Raw genomic sequence first — 18,550 nt, 5'->3', positions numbered from 1 at the left:
GCCTGTGATATTGGCGAACACGTCCTGCGAGAGCTTCGGCTGGTTCGCCGAGGCGCCGAGGAGCCCGATGATCTCCACGGGTGTCTTGTAGTTTTGCGCGCAGAGGGCGTACTGCGTGCAGGCGACGTTGCCCCACACATCGCTGAGATCGGCGTCGACGTAGTTGCACTGCGCCGTGAGCGAGTAGCAGCTCTGCGGGAGGAACTGGGCGGATGCCACGGTCAGCGCACCGGCGATGACGGCGAGGCGGGAAAAGGTCTGCATGATGGGGAGGATAGTTGGGGGTATACAAAGGAGCGGATACGAGAAGGAGAGGCACGCCCGGGGACGGAGCGGAACGAGGATCGACCAGCAGAGGGGTCCGGAGGGAAAAGGGTTGAAAGCGTCACCAAACGTGCCCCGCGGCAGCTTATATTGTTTCACGCAAGCCTTGAGGCCGTCCAGGGCACCTTCATTCGCGGGGTTTGTATCCTCTCCGGACCCGCATGGACGGAGACGGGAAAACATACCCAAAGATGCCAAACGCGGCGGCTGATGCTCGTTGACGCAGCTGGCATCGCGCGGTTCGCTGGCCACGGTCATCACGATGGACAGCTTGTGATCTTTTTCAGCCTTTTTCGCTCGTTTTCGCTCGCGGCACTTGGCGCCGGAGTGGGTTGTGCGCGGCAGCAGAGAAGACGGATCACAGAGAAATCATTATCAAGAAGTGTGGCAAAAAATAGCATTGATGCCCGTGCGCTTCGAGCTAGCCTTAGCGCTCCCTAGTGACCTTCAGGAGGGTATCAAGGAGGGTCCAGGAGATAGAGAGGAACCCTGAGGAATCGTGCAGCCGAGCATGATCGTTGCCTTTGTGTTGTATTCACCGTTCCCGGATCTCGGGCAGAAGAATCGCACCAAGACTTATCAGTTATGGATGATTGTTTGCTTGGCCGATGGACAGTGACGGTGTGGTGACGGTGCCTGTCAACGGAATGTTTGTTGTTGTCAGTCGGCATAAAACAGTCGGTGTTTGCCGGCCTCACTTCAAAACTTAAGTCGACATCCGTGCGAACGCTTATGATGATCAGCCAAACCGACGAAGCGCTATCTGGCAGACATATCATGATGTCGATGAGGTCATACTGGGTTGGAGGATGATGAAGGTCTTTTGTGGTGTACACCAACTCAGTTTCGTGGATCTCATAAGACATTATATGGATAGAGGCCAAATCAATTTCATCACTTAATCGCACATTAAGGTAAGGTTGCCATCCATGATATTAATGTCAGGTCCTTGCCACTAGAGTATAATGTACCATACTATAGCCAGCGACCTTGTCAGGCCTACACAAAAGTACCACTCACTATTATGCCACCAGCTCCTCCGCCGAAGAACGACCTCGGCGGACTATGTATGGCCAAAGAGCAAAAAGTCAAGGCAAAGTCAAACGTCCATCTCAAGATTCGCATACGAAACCCAAGGCAACGAAGTGCCAATTATCCACAGCATCTTTATTATCGTCACCACCGTCATATATCACTTGCAGCCTGCTACAAGCGTCTCATCAGCCCTCGCTCACAGGAAAAGAAGAAGTGATCAAAACTCACCACCTCCCGCTGTGTAGCCCTGCGGATCGCCCGCTGCTTCCTCACTCTCCGCCGCTTGACAGCCTTGCGCGACGTCGAGAGTACATCCGGAAATACCTTGCCCCTCATACCGGCTCCAGCCTGTGGCCTATTCTCGTCCTGTCCTTCACCCTCGCCGTAGCAATCTTCCTCGTCATAGTCGTCCTCAGCGTCCGACTCATACACCCTGTCCACAGGCACAGAGCGAGGGCCGCGCGACGACGAGGCCCGGGAGGCAGAAGCCCCAGCGCCGAACTCTTCATCCTCGAGGCGCACCTCCCGCGCGTGCTTCCCAGGCTGGTTGCTGATATCCTCGACCGCCCGCTTCAGCGCAGCCGCCCGCTTGGTCCTGGAGCGGGTCGACGGACCGGCTTGCTCATCGTGCTGAGCGACGGGACTGCTAGCCTGAGGGGCGTGCATCGAGTCTGCGAGCGTGGCAGCAGCCTGCTCCGCGGACTGGCGCAGGGCGCGCTGCTGTCGCGTGCGAGAGGCGACAGGCGTCGCGGCGGCGCCGTCGTGGTAGATGGCGAACTTGGTTGTGGCTTTGGGAGCATGCATCGAGTCCGCGAGTGAATCGGCGCGTTCGGATTTGCTAGCTGGCTTTTGCTTCTTCTGAGTGCGAGCAGCAGCCTTGCCCTTGTCGGCACGGCGGGGTGCGGACCCGGGCTCGGCGGCGTCAACTGGAGCTTGCGCAAGGATAGAGACTGAGACGACGCCGAAAGGGTCACGCGGGGGAGTCGGCCGTGCGTTGAACGCGGGCGCGAACTCAGAGGTCGCCAATTTCGGGTTCCACTGCGCATCGTGGAGTGCACCGAACGCTTTCTGCTCGATCCAGACAGTTCAAGTCAGCGCAAACAGACACGCGCGACGTTATCAGCAAAGACGAACCTGGAAATCGGTGGGCCCCTCGTCAATCTCCTTCTCTTCCCCACCTTCCACAGGAAGATCCGCAGCCATGAAGCGCGCCACCCAGTCATCGTCGAATAGCTGAGCGAGCTCAGGCTCAGTACCAGAGGGCCGGATACAATGGGTTGAGTCCGTTCCTCCCTGGCAATCGCCATCGCCGATGCGTTCAGCTACTTCAAGTTTGTCGGAATGGAACGGATAGCCGGAGATGTGCGTCGGTTCGGGAACACGAGGCTCGGAACGTTTGAGTCCCGCCGCTGCTTCGTGTCCGTCACCGTTGCACTCTTCGTTATCGTCCGGAGTGTCCTAGCGATGGGATATATGTCAGACGCAAGGACAAAGCCAAGGGGGGAAAGGGTGCATACCGCTTGTTCGCATGCATCATCCTCCACAGTTGACTCCCCCGCCAGAGCGATCTGCGCAGAAATTTGAGCGCACACGGCCAGCGGAGAGAAAACACCACCGACCTCTTCGCCAAGCTGCACTGCAGGGTGCTCTATATCTTGATATGCAACGCCCTGATCGTCACAAAGACCATGCCATTCGGCATAGTCGATGGTGAAGAACTCGAGCCCCTCGGATGTATCGCCGACGTCTTGAACTTCGCGGTCGGCTCCCTTGAACTCGACATCTCCAAAGATACGATCAAACTCTGCAATGAGCGCAGCAGCTTCTTCGTCCCTCTTCCTCTCCATGTCCGCGTCGCCCTCCGCCTCGACAATCTCAACAGCCCCAAGCTCCACTGCACGCGTACCTTTTCCTGGCGACATCGCCAGAGTCAGGTACACGGCATCGGTACTAGGGTCTGCGAAGACGGTATGCGGCTTCGGCGTGTCGGCGGATTCTGGGAGCTCGGGTTCGGTGTTGAGGAGAGCGCTGACTTCCAATGCAGAGTCGATGGAGATCGCATCAACGCATGCAATCGAACGCGGCTCAGGCGTGTCGGTGGATCCTTGGAGCTCAGGTTCGGTGTCGAGGAGAGCGCTCACCTCCGAAGCGGAGTTGATGGAGATCGCATCAACATACACAATCGGAGAGGGAGGTTGCTGCGCGTCATAGGTGATAGGAGCATTGTCCCCGAGGTAGAGCTGCGATGGTCGAGTGAGCAAGTGCTCGTAAAGAACGAAGGGTTAACGCTTACCTTCCATGTTGTCCCGAAGCTCATATCGTCGACGGGAACGTCCAGGACGTCCTTCTCACGGCTCAGCACAGAGAATAGCAAACAACTGCTGCGACTTACTTCGCCGATTTGAATATCCAACGGCTCGTCAACCTGATGATCCAGAGACGCGTCCACAGTGCCCGTAGCCCTGCGCCGACCCCATCAGCATATGTCATTCAGCGAACATCCAGCCTTAGACTCACAAAAGGACCCAATCAGGCTCCCCGGCGACCTCTGTCTCGTACACCTTGAACCAGCCCGCGCCAAAGACGTTCTCTTGGTGCGCCGCGCATGCCGAGACGGCAGCGACGACGCTGGCGACGACAAACACCATGAGGACATCCATCCGTATCAGAGCCTAGTGCGCGTCAGCCCACGGATCGAAGACAGTCGAGCAAACTAAGAACGCACCTGCACGAGCTCCTCGGCCTTTGTAGTTGTCCGCAGCTTGAGCATCTACACGCACCAACATCGCAGTGAGTTACCCGACCACAAATAAAATAAAATAAATAGGGGGAGACAAACGCACCTGCCACGTCTCCCTGGTGAACACCTTCGCAGCCTTGACACCCCGTCGCCCAGCGCCGTACATCCCCACGAGCGAGAACATCGGCTCCGGGCTGGGCGCGTTGCACTGACAGAACACAGTGAGCTCCGCCGACTCCCCGCCGTCGTTGTCGCCTTCATCATTGGAAGCAGATGAAGAGGAGGGGTCGTTGATGGGCAACCGAGGCAGCGGACGTGCAGTCGCGGTGGGCTGCTGCCGGAGGGCCGCCTCAGAGGTCGCGGGGGCAGCGGAGAGCGGAGAGAAGCCCACTTGCTCGGAGGAACCGTCTACACCATCGTACACAACACAGTCAGCACAACGGCTCACTGACGTCCGAGAAAGCAGAGGAACTCACCACCAGAAGAAGTAGAACCATTATACCAAAACTCAGCCCCACTCCCACTCCCGTCCCGAGCACCAAAGCCTCCAACGCTCGAGCTCGTGCCGTTACCATTACCATTACCTTTACCGCTCCCATTGCAGTACTTCCCACCATCATACCCCACCTCCAGCGCATCCAGCACAATATCCAGCGCCTCCCCATAATCGAGGTACACATGCCTTTTGAGCACAAACTCCGGCGGGCGCTCCGACGCGGGCTCGATCGCGTGCCACACGCCGCTCGTCAGGGCCTCGAGCGGGTGCGGCTCGTACGGCGGCGGGGCGTCGAGCGCCCAGAGCGCGTACTCGGCCGGGTAGCGGAAGCGGAGGACGATGTCGCTGAAGAACGTTGCGTAGCTCATGATCACGAAGGGGACGGCGAATGCGAAGAAGAACATTGCTGGTGATGTTGTTGGTGATATTGGTGTTGGTGTTGGTGTTGTTACTGTTGAAGTTGTATGCGTGTATGCGTACGAAGGAGAGCGTTTTTCTCGATGGGGAACGGGGAGGGTGAGGGCGAGGTCTTATATACGCCGTGGCGTCGCCTGTTGAGGACAGCATGGTCTTGGACTGGATCGGTCGTCTGTGGAAGGAGAGACAGGTCAGCATCAGTCCGACACAAAACGCGGGTCGGTGGGGCGGGGAATAGGGGCGTGTCTTTCACGTGCACGAAAGTCAGTCTGAGCCACAACGCGTTCCGGAGTCGCGATCGGACGGCCGCCATGATCGCATGCACGATCGTGTGCTTGTTTCCGACGATGACCTTCTATCAGACAACGCAGATAATAAACCAATCTGAAACAAATCCATTAGGTAATTTACAGGTAGATTACCATCAACGCCGCCCGATACCAGCGAACGTGTCTAGGTACACTTTGCGCGACCGCGCCCCGCACCTCCGCGCGCCATTCCAGCCAAAGTCTAATCCTAGATCTCAGCCTCAGACCTCAAGCCTCAGGCTGAGCCGGCGCCGGCGAAGCAGCCGCGTCCTCGTTCCACGGGCCCGCGTCGCTGAGCGAGCACCCACCCGCGCACGTGCACTTCCCGCCAAACTCCGCGGGCAAGTTCTCCGCCGGAATCTGCGCGAGCAGCTTGTCCTTGTAGCTCCCGCCCAGAATCTCGATCTTCGACACCGTCACCTCGTCGAGCCACGGCTTGATTAGCGACCACACCCCGGAGAACGCCCACGGCGCGTTGATGATGTAGAACTTGCCCATGCACTCCGGGTACCGGTCCTGCCCGATCGAGGACGCCTTGAACACGTAGTCCTTGACGCGGTAGAAGTTCGTCAGCGAGACGCCGCCGAGGTCGAGAATCGTGCACGAGGTCTCGACGGGGTGCCCGACCGCGCGGGAGGTGGCGGGGAGACGCTCGTGGAGGAACTTTTCGTACTCGAGCACGAGCCGCTTGAGCTGGCGGTCGATGTCGGTGGCTTTGTAGAGCTCCTTGATGTCGAGCTTGCCAAGGCGCTCAATGTATATTGGCCGTCCCTCCTACCAACCAAAGCCAAGAATGTCAGTATTTGATCAATGCAACGTCTGGCAAGATGATGATACCTTGTCCATCTTGTGGTAGTACTGGGGGTAGTACTTGTCAACGATCTCCTTTTCCGTGAAGTCAAAGTTCCTGTAGGCGTGAAAAGCGACAATTAAAGACGTATTCACAGATGGATAAAGGAAACAAGCGTACTCGACGACATCGTCAACTCCAAACTCTTTCCGCCACTGCTCAGCCGCCAGGATCATCGTCTTGGACGCCGCCAAATCAAACTTGCGAGCGCGAAGGAACCTGCGACCAACGCATCAGCATGCCACTCTTTACCTCACTCAGACAACATCCCACGAAGACACCGTAATGCCGCGCGGGGAAAACAGGCTGCGCATCGCACTGCAGCACTCACCTCAGAAGGGTCGCATCGTCCATGCGCTCGGGGACAAAATGCCCCTCGTCCTGCAGCTCCTTCTTGAACTTCTCGAGGGTATGCTGCTGCTGTACAGTGAGATTACCAAGGCGCCCAGGCAGAGGCCTGTAGTTGGGGTCGGTGACGCCCTCGGGCATAGGGCTCGCGCTGGCGGGTGCAGGTGCAGGTGTGGACATGGTGTCGTGCAGGCTGATGAGCAGTGTCGATCGTAAAAAATCGGGTAGAAGGTCGTGAGATGGAGTGGACGACGGGTGGTGGGGCTAGGTGTAAGAGAGTGGTGGTGGTGGTGTGGGTTGGATGAGGGTGGATGGGATGGAGCAGCAGATGGCAACTTCCAGCGCACGACTTTCGGTTGACTGCACGCGAAGAGGTCACGCGGACAGCCACATCACCTCCGTCAATGCGCTTTATCACGTCAACCTGCTCCCACTCCCTCCACCTCCAACTCCACTCAGTGTTCAGCTCTTATCTTGTTCCTCGATTGATCAACTTTGTCAATAGAAGACAGTGTCGTCTGCGTTCACATTTCTTTCTGGACCGGCAGACATGTCGGTCGATTAGCCGAACCCCTCGGGCTGCATCCTGGTTCATCGCACAACGCACAGGGGCCAAGGCAGCATAGCTTGGGCACAAGAGAAATCTCTTTGTTAGGCTTTGAGTTTAACAAAGGTATCTCTCCCTGTACTCTTGTTAAGGTCTCAGGTCCCTCATAAAAACCCCTCATCTCACCTCACGAATCCCACGTCTGCGAATGGGTCGATCTGACACAGAACTCGCAGTGCACGATACTCAACAAGGGGGAATAGTCTAGAGACTGCTGAAACAGGAGAATCTCCTAATCTATCTGATGGACCTCCTGATAACCTGCTGTCCTTCACTAACTATTCACCTTCCAGAGCACTCCCAGCATGGCTCCATCAACCTCCGAGTCTCTGCCCCCAGAACTCCTCTCCGCAATCTTCGCAGAATGCATCGCGCAGGCTCACGACCCCACTTGGTCTCCATGGCATGAGCACCGCTGTGACCTCTCCTGCATACGGGACTGGAGCCAGGTCACCCTCGTCTGCCGCTACTGGCGCTCCGTCGCACTCTCAACTCCCTCACTTTGGTGCCGCCTCCCCGGCGCATGGTTCTACACGAAAACCATGCTCGCTCGTGCGGACACACTACCCCTCAGCATCTCTACTCTGCCGCATCCCAAGTACCTAGAACGCCTATCAAAACAACGCCGCAGGTGTGAGGTGATGGGCGGGCTCGAGCCTGAGGAGGATGCATATATCGACCTCAGCAACGTGGTCACAATGCATCTGGGACGCATCAGGGAGCTCGTTGTGCCAGTGACTGCTGAAACGCTCCCCGACCTCATGTCCAGAATCAACAGAGGACTGTCTGCTGAGCCCCGCATGCTCGAGTCGCTCAGCTTACATTACCACGACTCTTTGATTAGGAGTGTGCATGGGCCCACGGATGCTGAAGCCGCTCTGCCTAACGCGCCTCAGCTCAAGCGCCTGCACATTTACAATGCACCTCCACTTGCGATAAGCCCTTCGATGCTGGACGGTATGCATAACCTCCGCGAGCTTTCGCTATCTCGGACAATGGCGGCCCTCGGCGATCTGTCGGGACATCGAATTTACCTTCCGCGACTCGCCCGTCTCAATCTCGAAGATCCTATAGATTTGTGTCAGCACTTTATAGAGGCACTTCACCTTCGTGACCCTCTCGAATACATCGGCATCGAACCTCCTCGATGGCCATATTACGAATCCCTGTCTAACGGCTTCCCGCCCCTCCGAGACATCTTCCTGGCACATCACGTCCTCGGGCAGTCACAGAGCAACAAATTCAAAAACCCAGACACCCCGCTCGATCTATCCGCCTACCACACCGCCCTCGGCATCAGCACACGCAGAAAAGTCTGGGACTCTGGCACGAGCTCCACCTTCTACTTCGGCGCAACCCCCGCCCCCTACCCAAACGCGCCTCCATCCGACTCCCCCGGAACGCTCTCCGCCCTCCGCGAGCGCATCACCACCTCCGACAGCCGGTGCGCCGCGCGCGCTGACCTCAGCCACCCCGGCCTCTTCGCCAGCGCGCACGCCCTCATGCCCGCGCCGCGCCTCCTCAGCGCCGTCGCACGGCTCTTCCCCGTCGCCGACGTCGTCTCGCTGGACATCAGCGCGGGGAGACACGACCCGGCCCCGCGCAGCGACGGCGGCGGCGGCAGCGAGGTCGTCTCACCCGCGACGCTACGCACCATCCTCGCTGCGACACCCCGCGTGCGCTACCTCCGCACATGCAAAGTCCGGCTCGAAGACATCGTCGCGGCTTTGCACCCCTATCCCCGCCCCTCTGAGCCGAGCGGCGACAGCACCATCACCATCACCAGCTCCTACACAGCGCTCCTCCCCTCCTTAAAATCCCTCGCCCTCGACGACATCGACTTCCTCCGCTTCGGCGCCGCCGAGTACATCGGCGTGAAAGACATGCGGGGCCGCCCCCTCCCGCAGAAAGGCCTCACGCTGCTCGCACCGTGCCTCGCGCGCCGCGTCGCGTGCGGCTTCGCGCTCGAGCAGCTGGAGATCCGGCGGGAGAGCCATTTGCGGGACGAGGAGCGCGCGGCGCTGGAGGAGTTGCGGGGGGTGGAGGTTAGGGTGGGTAAAGGGCCTGGGCGCGTGCGTATTTGAAGCGTGCGCATCTTGAGTGGTATAGCTGGGTTTGCTAGACAGAAATTTCGCGCCCACTCGATATTTGGCACTGACGTCGAGGCGTGTACCATGCGACGTCTCGACGGATTTCCTCCTCTTTTAAATTATCACACCAGCTTGAGCGTACTATTTAGCAGCATAAATACTTCGGCTTTGTATAATAAGGTACATCGTGAATAGGCTAGTATACAACACAACATCTGATCAAATACATTCAATGCGATAGCTAAAAGTGTTTTAATCGTCGTAATAATGGATTTCAGCTTCCTTGAGGTGGATGACTATCTGCGTTTTCCCGTAGGTCGTGCCTGCGCCTCTCGCATTGAAAATAACCCGATTTGCAAACACCGCTAGGGTATCGTCGACTGACCTATAGCGTTGAGGTAACCAGCAAATGCGCCTCGACCCTACCCGAACCCATCCTCCATCAATCGTGACATGACATTTGTCCACGTTCTTGTATCAACGTTCGAAGCATGAACAGTATCCGAGGTAAAAGGTTTATCGCAGGGTTCTGCCGTCTGAAATTCGTCCTTGGGTGCTGGGAAAGTCAAGCTGACAGCGTGATCTTGGGATTGATCGCTTGATACTTGGCGCCGCAGACAGACTCTTTTCATGTGTACGGAGCTGAGGATAGTACTAGTAGCCTTGTCTTCCGACCTTATTTGAGATTGTTGATTTTCTATAACAGATGAAGCAAATATATATCCAGAGTCGTGGGCACGTGGAAAAATAAAGGATTCCTGTGCATTGTGTTGTTTAGTATTTGAGTAAACGTTACTCAATTAACTCACCCTCAGGGCAGACCATATACGATATCCGAGCCCGGTGTATCCAGATCTTCTCCCGTTCTGTGATTCTACAGTCTGTCTTTTGCCTATCCAGAGGAGGTTTACCGTTCCGGAGGGCAAGCCTGCTAATAGATGAGGGGGATGCTGAGACTCGGATGATCCGCCGAAGTACAAACGAGCATCACAACCGGGCTCGAATTCGCCATCGAATGGGATAGTTCGAATTGGTATCAGGCTAGCAGCACCGATGTCGAAGGTATGAATGCTTGTATATTGCTTTTGCATAATGATGGCGAAAAATCGCGTTTCGCTTGACCTGTGTGCATAATCACCAGAGGGATCATAAGAAGATGAGTTCATAAGCGCCATAGGAAGATTACGGAAAACACGACAGCAATAGGCTGTATGTTCGTCAGATATATAAGATATTTCCAGCCTTCGAACGAGAGTACACCACTACAAAGGTACAGCATCAAAGGGTTGATGCGGAGCAACGGCCCGATCACCCGTTCCTGGATCCGAAGGGAGACAGGTATAACGAAGAAGTTTTGCCTAACCTGCGTTCTTCCCGGTCCGGTTGCCTCCGCGGTCCGCATCCCGTTTTTCCGTCATCGCTCCGTGCCCGTTTTCGGTGAATAACCCCTGTCTCTATCGTTCGTCTTTGGTGTTCGACAAGCGTTTGATCTCTCCTCTCGTACTAATTTTATGTAACGCATACCCTGACATCAATGACTTGCATCCTAGCAAGATAATTTTTGTTTTCAGGATATCACGCGAGGCATGAAGTTCGTTGTGAAATGGAAGCAGCGCATTAGCGCACGCATCGGGCTTCACGTACTCACCTGTTGGGTTTGCTTGGAGGCTTTGTAGCTTGGTAGAGCTGGTAGCGATGGTAGTCGTTCAGGAGAGAAAGACTTAGATTGAGAGAGCGCTACAGTACTGGCTTATATACTAGAGAGTGACTGTGACTGTAATGCATGTAACGTAGGTGAGTTAGTTATGCTATTGGTTGTCTATATTTAGTACTCGTATGAGTAAGCGTATGCTGACTGATGCACTGTGTGCATTACTAAACTACTATGAGTCATGTACGTAAATAGAGTCCGGATCAAGTCCATTCAACACTCCCCCTCGAATAGTGCGTGGTAGCGTGCTAGACGATAGAGGACTAGGCGTTGTTGAAGACTAAGCCATAATAGGGCCTAAACTTTTCAATTTTGACACGGCCCAAGTTTTTCGTAAGAAGATCAGCAGGGTTATCCTCCCCTTTCAGCCATTCGACTCTGAACCGTCCTTCTTCGACATACTGACGTGTAATGTGGAAGGCGGTGTCAATGTGCTTGGTGCGTTGACTGGTAATGGGATTGTTCGCGTTGTTAACCGCGCCCTGATTGTCATTGCTGATGAGAGTAGGTTCTGTCATATTGTAACCCATCTCTAGGAACATGTTGCGGATCCATTTGCCTTGTAAGGTGCAACCCGCCATGGCGATGTACTCTGCCTCGACTGTGCTGCCGACGGCGGATTTCTGCTTGTGTGATGTCCATGTGACAGCACCACTTGCTAGCTTATAGAAATGACCGGACGTGGAGACGCGCGTGACTTTGTTGTCTGCGTGGCTGGCATCGGCATACGCGTGTAGTCCTTCACCAGTGACACCGTCGTAGATCAGAGAATACTTTGATGTTCCCTTCAAATATCTGCAGATATAGAGGGCGTGATTCAAATGATCTGCCGTCGGGTTCTGGCTGAACTGCGCAAGCTGATTCACAGCGAAACAGATGTCAGGTCGCGTTCCGAGTGTCAGGTAGAGTAGTGAGCCGATAATCTGACGGTAGCGCTTTGTGCGCCCTGGATCTGGCTTACCCGTGTTAGGGGTAGGGTTGTAGCCCTCTGGGAGTGGAGTAGCGACCGCATGGCAGTCTAGCATTTTGCAGCGCTCAAGCACCTTATGCAGGTAGTCTCGTTGGTCTAGGATGACCTTCGATCCTTTACGCTGAATCTTCATCCGAAGAAACTCGCTGACCTCCCCCAGGTCTCGACATTCCCACTTCTTCATGAACTTGGCCTTGAGCTGCTCCACCAGCGCTCTGTCTTTACTACAGAAAAGACCATCGTCCACATAGACGATAACTATGCAACGCGTCTTGGAGTGACGGTATACATAGACTCCGGCGTCGCTTTGTAATTGCACGAAGCCCAACTCTATCATGGAGTCTTGGAGGATTTTCCACCATTGACGTCCGGCCTGTTTAAGGCCATACAAGGCCTTGTAGAGTCGGTAAACTTGGCCAGGGGGCAATTCATAGCCCGGCGGCGGTCGCATGTAAATCTCCTCTTCCAATTCTCCGTAGAGGTATGCGTTCCGGACATCAAGAGCTGCTATGTGCCAGTTCTCTAGTGCGGCGAGTGCTAGCATGATGCGAACGGTCTCAAAACGGACAACTGGTGCGAAGACTAACTCGTAGTCGACTCCCTCGATTTGAGAGAAGCCTTTGGCCACTATGCGCGCCTTTTTGCGTCCATCTGACTTTACGTCATGGACCCATCTACTTTCCACCAGTTTACGCCCTTTGGGCAGGGTGGTTATCTCGAACACGTGGCGCTTTACGAGAGCCTCCATCTCGTCTGCTCGCGCCGCGTCCCATTCAGCTCGTTGTTCGGCTGGTAGACGCTTGAAATCCTCGTATTTCCAATCGCGAACGGAGTCGCTTGGAACGGCCATTGCCATCAGAGAGGCATATGACACTAATTCTCCCCCTTCTCAGCCGAGTTCAGCCTCATCCATGCCCGGTAATATTAAGGGCTCATGGGCGGGCGATAGTTCGCCCTCATACTCGTGGCGTGGAGGGACGACAGGTCCATTGTTTTGCCGCGTATTGCGTGGATCAGACTGCTCAGTAGTCGCACCGGGCTGTGATGCCGAAGGTGGCTGAGAGCTTGGCGTATTTGCCTGTCCTCGTGATGGTTGTGGCTGGCCGCCCCGCCTACCGCCTCTTGTTAAGGCAGATGTTCGGCGGTCCGCGGTCACCTGTCTATCCTGTGCTCGCGCTCGTTGGGAAGCTGTGTCACCAACTATGGAATTGTTTTCCTGACGAGTGGTAGGAACCGGTACTCGGGTTGATCTCCTCGGCCCTGCCGGGACCGGTGCCTGTGGCACTATAGGAGCAGCTTGCACTTGCGGTGCTGGCCTACGAGCCGGGACGCGTGAGCTGTTCGGTCTCTCTTCCGATTGATAACCGTCGTCATCATAGCTCGGCGTCTGATAAGAAGGTTTTGGGTTGGAAGAAGAACCTTTACGTTTGGGAATGTTTGTTCCCGGAATAGTGGGAATAGGATCCCAGCTACTCGTAACGTGAGGATCCATGTGATCGAGATCCTCAGCCGCTGGGATGTGTATCCGCGTGGCCTGAGGGATCGGTTGTTCCGCGCATCGAGGAAACATTAGTTCATTGAACACGGCGTGGGCAGCAATGAAGGTGGAATTATCGCGCCGCATGAATTTCCATCCATGCCCGCCATCCGCATTTCCAATATACGTCATTAATTTGGAATGGGAATCTAATTTGTCTTTGCGGTACGCTTCTGGTAGGAAAACGTATGCTCCGCATCCGAAGACCCTGAACTTTGAGACGTCAGGAACCTCGCCCCGTGCGACCTGCCATGGTGTTTGCCATTCGAGTCTGCGCATCGGAGTTTGGTTGTATACGGTGACTGCGTGCATGACGGCGTAACACCACCAGGATTCCGGCAGGCACGCTTGTTTTGACATAGCGAGGGCCTTGTCCGAAAGTGTGCGGATGAGACGTTCTGCACGACCGTTTTCCTTAGGCACATGCGGCACTGACCGCATATTCGTGATGCCATTTTCGGATAACATGTCGTAGAATGCTTTAGACGTGTATTCTCCCCCTGAGTCCGACATCCAGGTTTTTGGTGTAGTGCCGTACTGGGTCTTCAGTAACGCGAGCCAGTCCCTAACGCATTTGATCACGGTTGATTTTTCTGCGATTAGGTAGACCCATGCGTACGAAGAGTGATCGTCCATGAGGATCAGCGCGTAGTGCTGTCCGTGGTACGACTTTGTCGGGTAGGATTTAACGTCGGAATGAACTAGATCGAGGAATGCTCCTGCGCGATCAGAGTTCCTAGCATAGTGCCTGTCCGGCATCTTGCCTTCCGCACATCCCTTACACAACGGCGATAGAGGTTTACTCAATATCTCCGTGTCCGGTGGATAGCCGGTGACGTGTTTCCTCATTTTGGACAATACCTCGGGCGAGGGATGCGCAAAACGAAGATGGGCAACGTTGTAATCAACGTAATAGACTGAATGAAGTTGAGTGTCGGCAATGTTTTGCACGACAACTCTGAGCCCGAAGAGTGTGTCCTCAGGGCTAGTGTTACGCCGCGTGCAACAGAATTCTTCTGTGCCGTTGGCGGAGATGATTAGGACGGTCTCTGCGCTGCCTGATACAGACAGTCCGTCCTTCAAAAATGACCCCAGCGATAATAATCGCTGGTTAAGCTCCGGCATCAGGTAAACCGGGTAGAGGCGACTAACCACCTGAACACCTTTAGAATTGGTGTGTTTTATCATACACGTCCCTTTATGTGTTACGTGTGTCGTGCCGGTCGCCGTTTTAACGGGGAATTGCTGCCTTTTGGTAAGCTTTTGGATCTCGACAAAATCATTTCGATCGAATGTGTAATGATCCGTAGCACCAGAATCAAGCAGCCAGTAGGCTGTCCCGGCTTGAGACTTTCCCTTACACTTAGTGCATGCAGAGGTGGATGATGCACAGACGCAAACGTGTCCATTGTCCAATGCTACTCTAGATGATACAAGTACGCTACGTTCTATGTACGGTTTCAATGAGTGACCGTCAGCGTGTACGTTTGTTTCACTAGAGGGGATAGGGACGTACGATTTATTCAGGTACGGGTTGCCTGCCTCGTACGCTCGTTCAAGCGAGTCCATTACTCCGCCCTCGTCGCTCCATCCATCGTAGTCCTCGGGTTCGCCGGCAAGGTATGCCTCCGATGGACGTTCCCTTGCCTCAGAAGTCGCAGATCGCGATCCGTAACCCTCAATGAGGGGGCTGATCGAGTTCGCTCCAAGTGAAACGGAGCGTTCTCTTGATGGACTTGATGGCGCCAGCGGGCTATCGCGCCTGGGTGCTGAAGACCCTGATGGAGTATCGCGGCGGGGTTGTGGCGAGTTGGACCGTGCGGATCTGCCTCCATGAGTTCCTGAAATGCGCCGCGTCGGCGCACCTCGGTGAGCTCCCTCATCCATTCCTCCTGTCTCCTCCTGGGCCACCCGAATATCTCGCTTGGTACCCCGAGTTCTCCCGCCGCATCCTGCAGGCGATCGGCTTGGAGTCCTCTCGGCCTCTGTCCCGTTGGAATCCCGTCTGCCTTGCGGACTCGTCGAATCTCGGCTCGCGAGAGCCGAAGTCCGAAGCTGAGTAGGACGTGGTCCTCGGGCATTCGGCAGTACCTCCCCCTGCATATGTTGCAGTGGAAGTTCGGTAGGGGACGCGGAGGTGGGTCCACGAGTGTCTCCGCTGAGGCGTTCGGCGAGACTGGTTCCGGGTGAACGGGCCGCGGAGGAAGATCCTCGACGCTGGACTCGTCGCTGGGTGGTAGCCCGAAGAACGTCTGGTTTCGAGGAGCTGTATGGTAGCTCTGACTCGAGGCTGACTGGGCCTGTGAGGAACTCGGTGCCGTATGAAAGTCCATCGGCGACTGATCTCAACTCGAGGTCGTTGACGTCGGGTTCGGCGGATGAGCCGGTGTCGACAAAGTCGACGTTGGCGGTGGTTGCAGAACGTCGCTGAGACCCCAGTCGGCGGCTGAGGGGTTTGGGGCCCAACCTAGATACCGTAAGCGGTGGTTGTGACTCCGTGCCTGCATCTCTGCCAACCTTATTTGAAGGTCCCGGCGAGACGCTTCGGGAGCTATTGGCTCCTGAATCGTCCGCTCGGTTGGAGTTGGACTGCCTTGCGGCGTCTCGGCAATCTCCATCGATGGTTCCTAAAATAGAGGTAACATCATCGATTAGGCTCTGTCGATAAAGACGATAGCCAGTAGAGGGAGATACCTCTCTCAAACGCTCTTCGAGCATCTCGCGTTGAACTTCGGTCCGGACATCTTCGACGAGTGGGCGTATCGAGCCGTGAAGGCTAGCCGTTTCTCGTGCGCGATCAAGTGCCTGGTGGATGCCAAAGTTGTTCGACGCGCCGGTCCCTTGGAAACGCTGCCCCGACTGGTTAGGAAGGAGGCGCGGATCCCGGACTGATTCCTGCATAGGCGGCAGCGGCGGCAGTTCCCTGGGAGCTGGGAAGTATTCCCGCTGGTCGACAGGGGTGTAGCGGTCGGCGGACTGTGCGAAGTGCACCGTGCCGTTGGCGGCATGCGCGTCGCGCTTGCCAGACCGGTCGTAGTTGCGACCGCCGCGTTTCTTCTGCTTGGAGCCTTGGCCTTTCGGCTTTGGCTGCCACTGCTGCTGCTGCCCCGAAGGGCCCGCCTGCTGCTGCTGCTGAGACCACTGCGGCTTGCCTTTCGGCTTGCCGCCCTGCGCTGGCTGCGCGGATGCGACGGGCCCTTCGTATGGGCGTTCGCCAGTGGCGCGCTGCTTGCCCTTGGACTGGTGTCCAGGGGTCTTGTGCTGGTTTGCGAGCTGCGCCTGATGACGCAAGATTGCATCGCGGAGGTCGACGAGGGAGAGGTTCTTGACCGCCGTCACCTCGTTGTTGAAGTGCTCCCTGACCGCGCGATACGATTCGGGGAGCGCGCACATAAGAAGCAGCGCAAGCTGCTGATCGCAGAGAACTCCTGAGCGATAGGAGTGGACGTTGGTGGGAAGGTTGACGGTGAAGCCGCTCAGCGTGTTAAGGCGCTGGGCGGTGCGGTAGAAGACGTCGAGGTGATGATTGGGGTTGCCCGTCGAGGGTATCCCAGTGCGAAGGAGCTTGCCCATCTCGACGAAAGCCTCGGTGACACCGCACTTCTGGACGCCGTACTCGGACTTGAGGAAGGCGAGGATTTCCGACGCCGTTTTCACGGAGACCGTCGTACTTGTCGCTGCTTCCTCGACCTTGGACCAGACGTGGGGGTCGACTTTGAAGCCGATTTTTCCCCTGGCCTGCATGTCCTTGGCATCCCACTCCTTTATCTCCTTGTTCCTCTCGGCCATCTCTTCGGCGGTACCCGTAGCGAGGGCAACCGGCCTAGGGTCGAGTGCGATACCACAGCCCTCAGAACGGCAGTAGTGGAGCATGGACAAAGCCCACTCTTCAACGTGCAACCCGCTGAAGACGTTCGTCGCGGAGAAGGTGTTGTTGGCTTTGGTGTTGGAAGACATATCTGTTGGACACTGTCGTCAGCGTTCTGGACGCATACAACGACAAGCCAGGTGAGACGTGGGTTGAACCAACCTGGCGGCACTTTGTGCCAGCCTGGCGGCCCCCTAGCCTTTACGGCTTTTCGCCAGCGGCACGAATGCCAAGCTGTAGCGATTCGAGCCAGCGGCGTAAACGCCAAGCTGTAGCTCAGTGGACCTCGCAGCGTCTAAACGCTAAGCGACGGTTCATGCCCCACGGGGCTCATAACCTGTGAAATGGAAGCGGCGCATTAGCGCACGCATCGGGCTTCACGTACTCACCTGTTGGGTTTGCTTGGAGGCTTTGTAGCTTGGTAGAGCTGGTAGCGATGGTAGTCGTTCAGGAGAGAAAGACTTAGATTGAGAGAGCGCTACAGTACTGGCTTATATACTAGAGAGTGACTGTGACTGTAATGCATGTAACGTAGGTGAGTTAGTTATGCTATTGGTTGTCTATATTTAGTACTCGTATGAGTAAGCGTATGCTGACTGATGCACTGTGTGCATTACTAAACTACTATGAGTCATGTACGTAAATAGAGTCCGGATCAAGTCCGTTCAACATTCGTGACCCCGCTCCGCATCGACCTGCCGTTCCGACCTCTTTGCCTTTGCCATTATTCAACCGTTACGTCTCATCATCCAATGAGAGATCAGTTCAGGTGATGAAGTTGTCTGCCTTTCGAATCTCGTGTTTTAGGATGGCTGTCATATTCATAGTCATCCCCGATTGGTATTCAAATTTCTTGTCAGTAGTTAAGTATTGGTTTGATGATGACAGAACTTGCAAGTGGCCGCACATCAAACCACTGCATGCCACTTATACACCAGCCCAAGCACGGTTAGAGCTATATGTTTATAAGAATTGGCTCTCTGAGCCATGGAGTTGCTGTATGCTCTATGATAATGTGAAGAGATTCTTTTGGCAAGCGCTGCTGGTAGCTTACTAGTAGGTATGGGAAGTCGCAGACCGACGCTAACAAAAATGTCACCCCAGAGCCACTCTTACATGACGGAGGGCTACCTTACTTAGGAACTTCGGATCCAGGTATGCCCGTGAGGGCCGTGTTTGGCAGGAATCTGATTCTGATGGAGACGGGGCCGGTAACGCCCGTGAAGCTCTTTGGCCTTGCTTATCTCCC

The 18,550-nt window shown here is 55.6% G+C and overlaps 6 protein-coding genes across 6 annotated transcripts; 1 reads left to right on the top strand and 5 right to left on the bottom strand.

Moving 5' to 3' along the window:
• CONPUDRAFT_164655 (uncharacterized protein) lies at positions 1-869 on the bottom strand (the record flags this gene model as incomplete). Its single annotated transcript, XM_007769599.1, has 1 exon — positions 1-869. A coding segment is annotated over exon 1 (582 nt), but the record flags the coding sequence as incomplete, so codon positions are not given.
• A 410-nt stretch (positions 870-1,279) lies between these two features.
• On the bottom strand, positions 1,280-5,145 carry CONPUDRAFT_143545 (uncharacterized protein; the record flags this gene model as incomplete). The annotated part of the gene is made up of 12 exons (XM_007769598.1): positions 4,576-5,145; positions 4,203-4,507; positions 4,085-4,129; positions 3,877-4,031; positions 3,752-3,821; positions 3,653-3,703; positions 2,979-3,599; positions 2,877-2,927; positions 2,494-2,817; positions 1,588-2,427; positions 1,345-1,387; positions 1,280-1,323 (listed from the first exon to the last, which is right to left on the bottom strand). The coding sequence occupies exons 1-12, from the start codon at positions 4,997-4,999 to the stop codon at positions 1,280-1,282; spliced, it is 2,973 nt and encodes a 990-aa protein (XP_007767788.1). The 5' UTR covers positions 5,000-5,145.
• Positions 5,146-5,548: 403 nt separating this feature from the next.
• CONPUDRAFT_54796 (uncharacterized protein) lies at positions 5,549-6,659 on the bottom strand (the record flags this gene model as incomplete). The annotated part of the gene is made up of 4 exons (XM_007769230.1): positions 5,549-6,094; positions 6,158-6,227; positions 6,291-6,389; positions 6,502-6,659. 4 exons carry the CDS (start codon positions 6,657-6,659, stop codon positions 5,549-5,551), a joined length of 873 nt encoding a protein of 290 aa, XP_007767420.1.
• Positions 6,660-7,430: 771 nt separating this feature from the next.
• Positions 7,431-9,455, top strand: CONPUDRAFT_143543 (uncharacterized protein; the record flags this gene model as incomplete). Its single annotated transcript, XM_007769597.1, has 1 exon — positions 7,431-9,455. The coding sequence occupies one exon, from the start codon at positions 7,431-7,433 to the stop codon at positions 9,207-9,209; it is 1,779 nt and encodes a 592-aa protein (XP_007767787.1). The 3' UTR covers positions 9,210-9,455.
• Positions 9,456-13,340: 3,885 nt separating this feature from the next.
• On the bottom strand, positions 13,341-13,712 carry CONPUDRAFT_55148 (uncharacterized protein; the record flags this gene model as incomplete). The annotated part of the gene is made up of 1 exon (XM_007769253.1): positions 13,341-13,712. A coding segment is annotated over one exon (372 nt), but the record flags the coding sequence as incomplete, so codon positions are not given.
• A 1,474-nt stretch (positions 13,713-15,186) lies between these two features.
• On the bottom strand, positions 15,187-17,390 carry CONPUDRAFT_72298 (uncharacterized protein; the record flags this gene model as incomplete). The annotated part of the gene is made up of 6 exons (XM_007769296.1): positions 15,187-15,258; positions 15,299-15,685; positions 15,729-15,900; positions 15,951-16,060; positions 16,128-16,520; positions 17,013-17,390. 6 exons carry the CDS (start codon positions 17,388-17,390, stop codon positions 15,187-15,189), a joined length of 1,512 nt encoding a protein of 503 aa, XP_007767486.1.
• Between the last annotated feature and the right edge of the window lie 1,160 nt (positions 17,391-18,550).

Source organism: Coniophora puteana (genome assembly GCF_000271625.1).
Source record: "Coniophora puteana RWD-64-598 SS2 unplaced genomic scaffold CONPUscaffold_5, whole genome shotgun sequence".
Taxonomy (NCBI): domain Eukaryota; kingdom Fungi; phylum Basidiomycota; class Agaricomycetes; order Boletales; family Coniophoraceae; genus Coniophora; species Coniophora puteana.
The sequence above is the reverse complement of the archived record's forward strand: the minus strand, read 5'-3'. Positions and strand labels throughout refer to the sequence as shown.